An 11,828-nucleotide genomic window follows, 5' to 3' on the forward strand; every position below is an offset into this window, starting at 1 on the left:
TTTATATATATTTTTAACACAATAGAAATACATAAAGTAATAAATAATAATAATAATAATAATAATAATAATAATAATAATAATAATAATTCATGTTGGTCATTGGTGGGAGATAATGGGTAATGGGGTACCGTCATATCTCCGACTGTCTGGAATCACTATTGAGATGGCTAATTCGGTGGAAAATTTATACAGAAATTCAATTTCAAAAATTTATCTATAATTATGTCAAGTAATAATTTAAATTATATCAAACTAAGTGAATTTTTTTTTTTTTAATATGGGGTCATATCTCCGACTATCTATAAATAACATTTTCCTCCCATTTACCAGACCAAACTCATGCTATAACTATTTTTATATATTTTTTAACACAATAGAAATACATAAAGTAATAATAATAATAATAATAATTCATGTCGGTCATTGGAGGGAGATAATGGGTAATGAGGTGTCGTCATACCTCCGAACGTCTGGAATCACTATTGAGAGAGATAATTCGGTGGGAAATTTATACAGAAATTCAATTTTAAAAATTATCTATAATTATGTCAAGTAATAATTTGAATTATTTGAAACTAAGTGAATTATTATTTTTAATATGGGGTCATATCTCCGAATGTCTATGAATATCATTTTCCTCCCATTTACCGGACCAAACTCATGCTCTAATTATATTATATATTTTTTTAACACAATAGAAATACATAAAGTAATAATAATAATAATTAATGTCGTTCATTGGGAGGAGATAATGGGTAATGGGGTGTTGTCATATCTCCGAGCGTCTGGAATCACTATTGAGAGAGATAATTCGATGGAAAATTTATATAGAAATTCAATTTAAATTTTTCATCTATAATTACATCAAGTAATAACTTAAATTATATCAAACTAAGTGAATTGTTGTTTTTAATATGGGGTCATATCTCCAACTATCTATAAATATCCTTTTCCTCCCATTTACCAGACCAAACTCATGCTCTAATTATTTTATATATTTTTTAACACAATAGAAATACGTAAAGTAATAATAAATAATAAATAATAATAATAATTCATGTCAGTCATTGAGGAGAGATAATCGGTAATGGGGTGCTATCATGTATCCGACTGTATTGAGAGAGATAATTTGGTGGGAAATTTATATAGAAATTCAATTTTAAAAATTTATCTATAATTATGTTAAGTAATAATTTAAATTATATCAAATTAAGTGAATTATTGTTTTTAATATGTTTTAACGACTAGGGTTTATAAATTAGGGGTCTAGAATATATTTTTGAGGGTTTAAAATTTAAAAATTGGAGGCTAGAATTATTTATTTAAAATATAAAAATATATTTTATTTGTGATTTATAAAAAAATTATGGTACAGTGAGAATTAATTTTAATAATATGATATGATTGTAATTTTATAACTAGATTATGATTTGGTACGTAAAAAGCCCTAATTCTTTCCTATCTTACCCCATAATTTATCTTGTTTTAGTGCAAGTTAGAAGAATAAAATGGCTAACTTTTTATTTTCTATCTACTTTATGTGAAAATTGCGTCATTTTTAGTCGGGATAGAAAAAAAAACAACCTATACTAAAAATGACACCGTTATTTATCGCCTAAGCTAGGTTAAAAAAAACATTATGTATTGCACGTTAGCAATCCAAGATGATTCCACCGGTAACGTCAGCCGGTTGCAACCCTGGCGCAAATGTGTATAACGTGTCATTTTTCATTTATATTTGAAACACACGTGAGATGATCCTTATTCGAAGCTTTACGGGTGTTACCATTTTCCTTATTTATTTTTTATTTCTCTAATGTGAATCTAACTGAAATTTCTTTTTATAAATTCGACTTGTTACCAATTAATCAACATTAGCCGTATGTGATATTTAAATTTTTTTTTTAACACACCCAAAATACAATAATGTTTTATGGCTTTCTAATATTTATGCCATGATTTTTATTTTTTTCTTGGTACAAGATGAACAAAAAAAAAAAAAAGCAGCAACAAAAGCAAACAGAATACAAAGCTACCATATTGGGAATCTAGAAATACCATGAATGGTCATATTATCATTAATTCTTTTCGAAAAAACAAATTATCATTAATTATGATTCAATTTGTTATCATATAAATAGAAATTTAATTTAACCTAGAATTAAATTAAAAAAGTTAAAAAAATATTCCATAAAATATTTACATTTTTTTTCTAATTTTATCACATGAATGCTTATGGGCTTGAAGGTTGAAATAGAAGAAGGCCCATTTATATTAATACAGCCCATACGTCTTGACGAGATCTCGGTGAACGCGAAACCACAATAGCGCTCCAGAAATCAGTCATCGTCGGAGACTGGCCGAATCGTCAGATAGACGCGATATGAATGGCTCCGTCACCGTCTTCATCGTCTCTCTCGCCTCCTCGAGTTCCGATGGAGCTTCACGTCGTCAACCGTGAAAAGCTCCTTAAATCCCTTCGTCAACACCTCACTGAGACCTCTCGTCCTCACTGCGGCTTTGTTCTTCTTCAGGTGCATATATAATATAATACATCCGTTCCTGCTGTCCTGCATGTTAATTTAGCTATATCTCGCGCTTATTGATGATCATTTTTTGGTTTCTTTATATAAACTTCGTAGGGAGGCGAGGAACAAACTCGGTATTGTACTGATCACTTAGAACTTTTCAGGTAATTGATAATGATGCTTTTGCATTTTGTTTGAAAGTGTTGTTTGTAGCTTCTAGAGTATCTAATTGATGTTCGTTACTTGTTTTAATGTTTTCTCTAGGCAAGAGAGTTATTTCGCTTATCTGTTTGGAGTAGCGGAGCCCGATTTCTATGGCGCAATTGTAAGCTATTAGCTCTTTAATTCTCTCTCCAACTTGCTAGTGCTAGCGCAGAAGAAAATATCTAAAACAACCGTTGAAAAACACCGGAATAGTTTACTTGATTATTGAGCTTTTTTTCTTTTTCAAATGATTCAAGTAGTGATTATGCCGTTCCTTAGACTGGTATACTTAAATTAATACCATGCCATTCTTTCATTTTTTGAATTTCTGCATCATTTCATGAGAGTGATTTAGTTTTTTTGCGTCAAACAGAAGAGCCAGGATCTTGATTTGATGCATAACGAGTTACTGTGTTCTGCGCATTGTCGTTTTTTTTTTCTTTTTGTTCCAATCCAGGAAACTGTAGAGATTTGAGTTAGCTATACACTTGTTATGGATAATCTCCATTATGCTTAGCATGAGTAATCTACTTGAGCTTTAAACTGTGATTTAAAGCCATATGTTTTAGATAAAGAAAATGTGTCCTCTTGTATAGTTTCTGTGGGTTATCATTTGCTTATAGCTCTATCATTCTTATTCCCTGCATTTAAATTTTTGATGTTCTTTTAATTTATGTTTTATAATATTCCTTGAAGGATATTGCAACAGGGAAATCTATTCTATTTGCTCCTAGGTTACCAGCTGATTATGCTGTTTGGTTGGGGGAAATAAAGCCATCTTCTTATTTTCAGGTTTTCTGCTGTAAATTTTTCTTGGTTTTATGTTTCAGCATTTGGAAATATTTATTTTATCAAAACATACATACATATATTTTTCTTTTGCAGGAAAGGTACATGGTTAACATGGTATATTATAGAGATGAAATTGTCAAAGTCTTGCATGAACTCAGCAAGGAAGTTGAGAAACCTCTGTTATTTCTCTTGCATGGCCTTAACACTGACAGCAACAACTTCTCAAAACCAGCAGAATTTGAGGTTCTTGCTCATTATTTTGTCCTTCTAATACCACTTGTTTTGCGTCTTTGCTCAGCCCTATCAGGCTACTGTATTTTCTTTTTCAGTGATTATGTATTCATTTATTTTTGTATAAACCTCTTGCAGGGGATAGAAAAGTTTGAGACAGATTTGAATACATTACATCCTATTTTGACTGAATGCCGTGTCGTGAAGTCAGAATTGGAGCTTAGTGTTATTCAGTTTGCTAATGACATAAGCTCCGAAGCTCATGTCGAGGTAGACAACATCTCATTAACTGCATTTGTCAGCAGCATCCTATTATATTTATTAAGTTTTTTTTTTTTTTTTTTGTTATCTTTTCCATAATGTTCAATTCCATTTTCTCTTTTCGGAAGATCTCAAAAGAATGTCCATTCAGACTACAAAAATTAGATTAGTAATTTAGCGGTATAATCAACTATGGGATAGACACATACACAAACGAGTTGTATTACGTACCTATTACATGAGTTAATTAGGGATAATACATCATTTTCTCCCTGAACTTGTCCACAAAGCTTGATTGGCTCCCTGAAATTTCAAAGTGTCTCAATGGCCCCTTAACTTGCATAAAATGTCTAGTAGCCCCCTCAACTTACATAAAATGTAATCAATTAATCACTCAGTTGCAAAAAAGTAAGCTGTATGCGAAAGATGTGTTGCACGCACCTTAAAATGTTATTACATAATTCACATAATGGATTAAAACATATTAAAAATGACAGTTCTTGCTTGCTCAACAAACTTATCTTCTCTGATATTAGAACAGAATACCCCGACCTTGCTTGTTTTACTTTTTCAAGATGCGTGCAACACACCTTCTATATGTAACTTACTTTTTTGCAACTGCTTGATGAATTGATTACATTTTATGCAAGTTGAGGGAGCTATCGAAACACTTTGAAATTTCAGGGGCCAATCAAGCTTTTTGGACAAGTTCAAGGGGCAAATGATGTATTAGTTAATTTATTGTATGTAGTTTTGGAATTTTGATATATAATTAACTAAAATATTTACTATTTTAAGTGATTATGTAGTAATATAGAAATTAATACCTGTTAAACATAAATTGGAAGTGGAATTTGTCTTTTACATGGTCTAAATTAATAGTATAGAATTTGGTTGGAATTTTATTTAATTAACTAATGTATATATATTATTTGAAATGACAATACAATAATATAGATATTGTAATTTTCTCAAGAGAAATCATTATCTTTTTTCTTGGCATATTTTTATGTAGATAAATGGCAAATTGCTGAAGATTTTTGGTTGGACGAGTTGCCTATTCTTGTTATTAGGGCGGTTTAATATAATGTCTTGGAACATATTTTGTTTCAAATTCATGTAGCTTCAGGTAGACCTAAGTTATTAAGAGCATAATTTAACATTCTTGATGATGGTTTATTTTTGCAATTGTAATAACGTAAGCATAGTATGGGTCTTGTAGGTATGGTCTTGTAGGTATGGGCCTGCTAGGTATGGGTCTCCTCTCCTTCTGTATATATATGTGTGTATTTGTAACAATTTAAATTATATCAATCTAGTATCTTAGTCTACATGGTATCCCATGGATTTCTCTCTGTTTCCATGGTCTATAACAGTAATAAATGGTAGTGTTTCTTTTAGTTTTATACTAAATGTTGAGAAAATTGATCAGGTTATGAGGAATGCTCGACCTGGCATGAAAGAATATCAGTTGGAAAGCATATTTCTTCACCACACCTACATGTATGGCGGCTGTAGGCATTGCTCATATACATGTATCTGCGCCACTGGTGAAAATAGGTGACTTTCCAGAATAGCTTTCAAGTATTTCTTTCTAGCTTATTCAGAGCAAGAAGGACTACTTTGTAGAAACCTGCTTCCATCATTCAATGATTTAAAGAAGAGATTAGTTCTCTTACAACAAAATAAAGGCCAACAAAAAAGGTTTTTAAGCAATTTTATGGACAAAATTTAGGTGTGGATTGCATGGTCTATGTATTATATGAAGGGCTGCGAGGGATTGACATTGTATTGTGGCTTAAAATCTGTACTCATTGATTTCTTTCTTGTATTTGGCTTGTTTTAAAGCTTGCAATTGTTTATTGTCAGTGGTTCTTTTACTCCTCGGAAAGCTTGTTGGCGGTTTACTGGGCCTCAACTGACTGGGTTTTTAATTTCCTAATATCATGCAATTTTTCTTCTTTACTTTAAACATAATAACCGTTGTTTAATATTGTACGTAGAGTTTATGTTTCCTTCATCACAGAGGTGGCTTGTTAGCATTTTATTCACCATTAATAGGCTGATGACCCAGGCAATCATTATATTGTGCTCACTTGGGGCATTCTTTCTGAAAAGCTAAAGAATTTAACTTCCAGAGAAGTTTCTTGTTTGTGTATACTAGATAATGCTAGTTTTCTGGATGCACTTCAAAGATACTGGCCAAATTACTATTTCCTGTTATTAACAGGCAGGTGTTGTGAACAATGTCTGAGCTACTTAGTATATCTAATTTATTTATTTTGCTTTCTTTATGTATTTGAAAATCTCTATATTGATTTGACAGTGTATGTAATTATTTTAGGAAATATTTGCATGATGTGTAAGTTAATCTCTGTTGGTTTAGCAATAGCTAACTGTCTCAATGTCTCATAATCCAGTGCTGTTCTCCATTATGGCCATGCAGCAGCTCCAAATGACAGGGTATGGCATGTTTTTACTGCAACCATGGTTCACACACACCTCTACATTTTATGTTTTCCTTGTTATACTAGCAAATGAATGTTATTTTTTTTTTTTTTTTTTTGCAACGTCCATGCTCTTAATGTAACTATCCTAAAATCACAAACTTATCTTGATAAACTGAACTTTAGAGGTCTTATGAACTCGAATTCTGTGATGTGGTAAAGTTTTAGGATTTTGTGGGCCTTGGATCAGGTTGAATTAAAAACTCTTAGAATTGCTGGACACTTGTGAATGTACAAAATTCATTCTATTTTCCCCTCAACTTATATTTTTCAACATATAACGAAGTAAGTTATAAGTTTTAATCTCTTTAGAAGTTCAGTCTTCCTGAAAAATGTTTATAACAAATCCCTGTTTTCTGATTGTGAAATTGCAAGAGCATTTGATAATCCTGCAAATCTTGATAATGCCCTGTTGTGCAGACTCTGAAAGATGGAGATATAGCGTTGTTTGATATGGGTGCTGAATATCATTTTTATGGTTCTGACATAACTTGTTCATTCCCTGTAAGTGTACATATTTCTCTGTGCAGCTTTTCTTCTTGTTTTCCAGTTCAATAATGTGCATTGTCTTTTGCCGTAGTGTTACTTTTTGAATTAGACCAACTTTGTCTGCCATATCTGATTTTACTTAGTTCTATGTGAGAAGAAGTCAATGCTGACATCATTTTGATATGAGCTCACCTATTGCTTTTGATGCTCAAAAATAGGCTTTTTTTTTTATTTTTGCATGTAGTTGAGGGAGAGTGGTAATGGTGCTAGGAAGTTGGAAGTTCTATTTAAGGAACTGCTTCTCAACCTGCAGCTTTAATATTTGCAGGTGAATGGAAAGTTCACAAGTGATCAGTCCCTTGTTTACAATGTAAGTTTGTTCAATTAAGGTCAATGCCCTCCACTCAATTCTGTCCTTCCCTTTTTAAAGGAAAAGGAAAAGGAAAAAAATTCCATTGTTCAAATGGATTCAAATCTTTGTTTTGCTTGATATCTACATGTAATTAGGTTAATATTTCTCAACAACTCTTTTTCTAGAAAATTTCTGTTTCTGATTGGAACATTTTCAGGCTGTTCTTGATGCTCACAATGCTGTCATATCTGCGATGAAACCTGGAGTAAGCTGGTTAGATATGCACAAGTAAGGATGAAACTAGAGATATTCATTCTATGCATATGGATATTAAATACTTTCTAGTATTCTATTGCACACAAGTTTTTATTCATTTTATGTTCTTATGCACACAGATGTATTATGCTTTTCATTTTGTAAGATGTCTTATAGAATAATTGGTGGTTGGTTGCTGTTGATGGCCTATTTTGTGACTTTAAGATATGGCCCTAACATTCAGATGAATATTTGGTCTACTTTCTACCCAAGAAAGTAGAAGGATTATTTGGCCAAAGGGTTTGCAGCTATATTTGAGTGAGATTAGTTAGATTATGACTGTGATTTTTTTTGCTTGACTTTATGCATTGTGAAATAACAATCCATATTTTGAAAATAAAGAAAGAATATGGAAACCGCTTATTCTATGAGGAACTAGAAAGTGAAATTATCATTATCAAATGATGATGTAAGGAAGGCGAGTGTATGGTCCAAGGATCTAGTTGTTGGAAGGGTATGATTTTCTGGTTTGCTTGTTTCTACCTTTAGAACCTATGATGACTATAATGCAAAGGATCCTCAGATAGAACCCTTTGATCTCTTGAACTTAGTTGCTGGAAAATACTTGCGTGATTTTTCTTTCATTTATTTCAGGCTAAATAGTAGTAGATACAGGCAGTTACTGCATTCCAGGAGTAACTTCTCTGGATAAGCAGAAATAACTGTGAACATAACTGCCTTTTATAGGCTGTCTACAGAAAAACAACACAAGCACACTGACAACAGAATTAACACCAAGACAACAACAACAACAACAACAACAAAGCCTTAGTCCCGAAATGATTCGGGGTCGGCTAACATGAACCATCATAAACTCATATCACTCTCGATCACCCTCCTCCAAGTTTGCTTAGGTCTTCCCCTATCCCTCACCACTACATCCCTTTGCCACTCTTCGGTTCTCCTAACCGGCGCATCAAGCGCTCTACGTCTCACATGACCAAACCACCTTAGTCAGTTTTCTCTCATTTTATTCTCAATAGATGTGACCCCTACTTTTGTCCTAATTATTTCATTACTCACCCAATCCTTTCTTGTATGACCACACATCCATCTCAACATACGCATCTCCGCCACCGACATCTTATGGATGTGGCAGTGTTTCACTGCCCAACACTCTGTACCGTATAACAATGCTGGTCTAATTGCCGTCCGGTAGAATTTCCCCTTCATGCCGGGGTCACAAAGGAAACCCGTATTCAACCAACCAGCTTTAATCCTATGAGCAACATCTCCATCTACTTCTCCATCCGTTTGGATAATAGATCCTAAATACCGGAAGCAATCTGAGGCCTGAACAACTCTCCCATCTAGGGTGATTGTCCCTGCCTCCCTACTCCTATGGCCGCTAAACTTACACTCCAAATATTCTGTCTTACTTCGGCTCAAATATTCTGCCTCCCTACACCAAGACACTAACACTAAAATAAACTGCCTTACTACTGTTGGAGATAAGACCGATAATCAGAATAATTGTCTCAGCTGGCGCTACTTAGTTGGTTTGTCTCCTGTCGAATATCTAGAAAAATATGTCATTTTTATTGAATTTTTTTAAAATGTTAAAAGAAATACATAATTTGCACTGGGCAGTTACTCATATTTGGGTAGAAATCATGTTGTATTCTGTTTTCCTGTTCTCGAGTGGCATGTTAATGAGGATTTTGCCATTCTACTATCTAATGAATTAATGAGGTTTCCTTTTTAGCATCTTGAGAACAATAAAATATGAAAAGAGGATTTCAGTTAGAATATTCAGTTGCTAATGATCCCTCTCCGTGATGTATGAATATTTGCATTACTTTGCTGCTGTTATGTTTCTGATTTCCTTGTTATGTTCAGATTGGCTGAGAAAATAATTCTTGAGTCCTTGAAGAAAGGGTGCCTTCTTATTGGGTAATTTTAAATAATGACATTCTTTTTCATTTGCAATTAAGTATCATCATCAGAAGGAAAAAGCGAAATAATTACATTGGTCTTTTCCTTGGTTCTAGCAATGTAGAAGATATGATGACTGAGCGATTGGGTGCTGTTTTCATGCCTCATGGCCTAGGGCATTTCTTGGGTCTCGATACTCATGATCCTGGTGGTTACTTAAAGGTATCTATAGCCAAAAAAATTGTAGCTCTGGTTCGATTCAAAGCATTTAATGAGGCTTGCTGGCATGATTTTCAGGGACCAAAGAAATCAGAGAAACCAGGATTGAGATCATTGCGAACTGCTCGAGAACTTCAGGAGGGAATGGTTAGTAATGGCCTTCCAAATCAAATGAAGCTGTATCTACAATGTTGATATTTTATTCATGATTTAAAAAAAAATTTGTTAAACGAGTTCTGTAGAATGCATTAGAACAAATCTTAGAGTGTAAACTAACACAACTATCCATTCAAGTCTGCTCTTATTTATTTGTTTGAGATTTCCTTTTGTTGTTGAAGCCAATCACATCATTTCTTTTTAGCTGTCATTCATCTACTTTTTAATATCTCACATTTAAGATGATTCTGACTTCTGAGCTTGAGTCGTCTGACTTGTAGGTGATTACAGTGGAGCCTGGTTGCTACTTCATAGATGCTGTGTTGGCTCCAGCCATGAAGAGTTCAAATACTTCAAACTTTTTCAATGCTGAAGCTATTGGCAGATTTAAAGGTTTTGGTGGGGTTCGAATTGAAAGTGACGTGGTAAATTTCCTAAAGCCCAACATAGATGACTTTTTGCTTTTGCTGACTTGTGTATTGTATGGATTGAGAAGTGATCATAAATTCATAACGTCATACATTCATGTCATTGCATTACACTACTCTTTCAGCAAGTTTGACAGCACTTAATTCTTATCCTTTAGCGCAACTTACTCTCCTTAACTGGTTGAAACTGAATTTCTTTGCCCCAGTTCATTTCTAGTTGGATTTATGGGATTTCATGTTACAATATCTTAGGTTTACTCTTAGGCATCCTATAAAAAAGTTTCCTAAAAGGTCAGTAATATCCATAAATTTATGGAAGTAATATATGCTTTTACATTGTGAGGCGAAAAAGTTTGCGGCTGAAGTTCAAGCTGAACTGCTGGTTGTACTTGTATCAACCAATCATATTGAAAGTGAAACCACTTTTGTGTCTCCTATTTCAAGGAACCATCTGTTCTTCTGATTGTCTTGATTGTCTCGAATGCGGACATTTTCTTCAAGAGACTTGCCAGAAAGATAATAGTTGGCCACGTTTACATAACATGCACGTTGTTATTTTTCTTAAGATAATTTTTTATTTTCTTGAGCTGCATATGATATTCTTCTTTTTTCTTGTCAATATATATGTAGCATGTCACTGCCCATGGTTGCAAAAACATGACAAAGTGTCCCCGAGAAGTCCGGGAGATTGAAGCAGTGATGGCAGGAGCACCGTGGCCACTTAATGAGGCCTCAACTGGCAGCTCAGTAATGGACTAATGAGGCCTCAACTGGCAGCTCAGTAATGGACCTTAGTCGATAACGATTATGGAGGCTGGAGGAGTTTTCTCAGGTTCTATAATGTCCCTACTGTGGACTCTTCATTATAGAGAATGACAACTGCAATTAGTTTGAAGTAGCAAGGCGTTTTGCGCTTTGCTACATTAAATTTAATAAAATAAAATCATATTAAATGGTCTGAGTAAAATTTGATTGTTGTATGGACCAAGATTCAAGTAAATTTCTGCTGACTGTGCATAGGGGGTAGCGAAAACCGTGATTAATGGACAAAATAATTTTTCAACAGCTGTAATTGATTCAAACCCGCATTTTAATGCGAAACCCTCCTTTACATGTGCAAGGTATTTTGGAACTAAAAATGAGGGGAAGGATCAAGATTCCTATCGATTTTGACCAATTATACTAGTACCTTTTAAAGGGACAATTTCAGCAATCTAAGAAACAACATTAAATAGCATTCTAATCCCCTTCTAAAATTTCTCTACCTCTTCTCTTCTTTCCAAGATTTTATTCTCTTGGATCTTCTTCTTTTTCTCAAGGAACTCGCATTTTTGTCCTATATTTTCAAGTTACAATCATCTAGGTTCTCAAGGTCTTTTGATATGTGAAGAATAATTTTGTTGCGGTTTTTAGTTGTTTTGTTGTGTTTTGATTTCAAATAAGTTAATTTAGTTGGTTACAGAATTAT

The 11,828-nt window shown here is 33.5% G+C and overlaps 1 protein-coding gene across 1 annotated transcript; it reads left to right on the forward strand.

The window, feature by feature from the left end:
• Positions 1–2,305: 2,305 nt before the first annotated feature.
• LOC136202878 (uncharacterized) lies at positions 2,306–11,480 on the forward strand. Its single transcript, XM_065993836.1, has 16 exons — positions 2,306–2,537; positions 2,646–2,695; positions 2,796–2,856; positions 3,432–3,527; positions 3,621–3,770; positions 3,897–4,028; positions 5,452–5,579; positions 6,440–6,482; positions 6,947–7,030; positions 7,344–7,385; positions 7,585–7,655; positions 9,522–9,575; positions 9,674–9,779; positions 9,855–9,923; positions 10,214–10,357; positions 10,991–11,480. Exons 1-16 carry the CDS (start codon positions 2,391–2,393, stop codon positions 11,117–11,119), a joined length of 1,506 nt encoding a protein of 501 aa, XP_065849908.1. The 5' UTR covers positions 2,306–2,390; the 3' UTR covers positions 11,120–11,480.
• Positions 11,481–11,828: the final 348 nt, after the last annotated feature.

This window comes from Euphorbia lathyris, chromosome 8, assembly GCF_963576675.1.
Source record: "Euphorbia lathyris chromosome 8, ddEupLath1.1, whole genome shotgun sequence".
In the NCBI taxonomy this organism is placed as follows: Eukaryota; Viridiplantae; Streptophyta; class Magnoliopsida; order Malpighiales; family Euphorbiaceae; genus Euphorbia; species Euphorbia lathyris.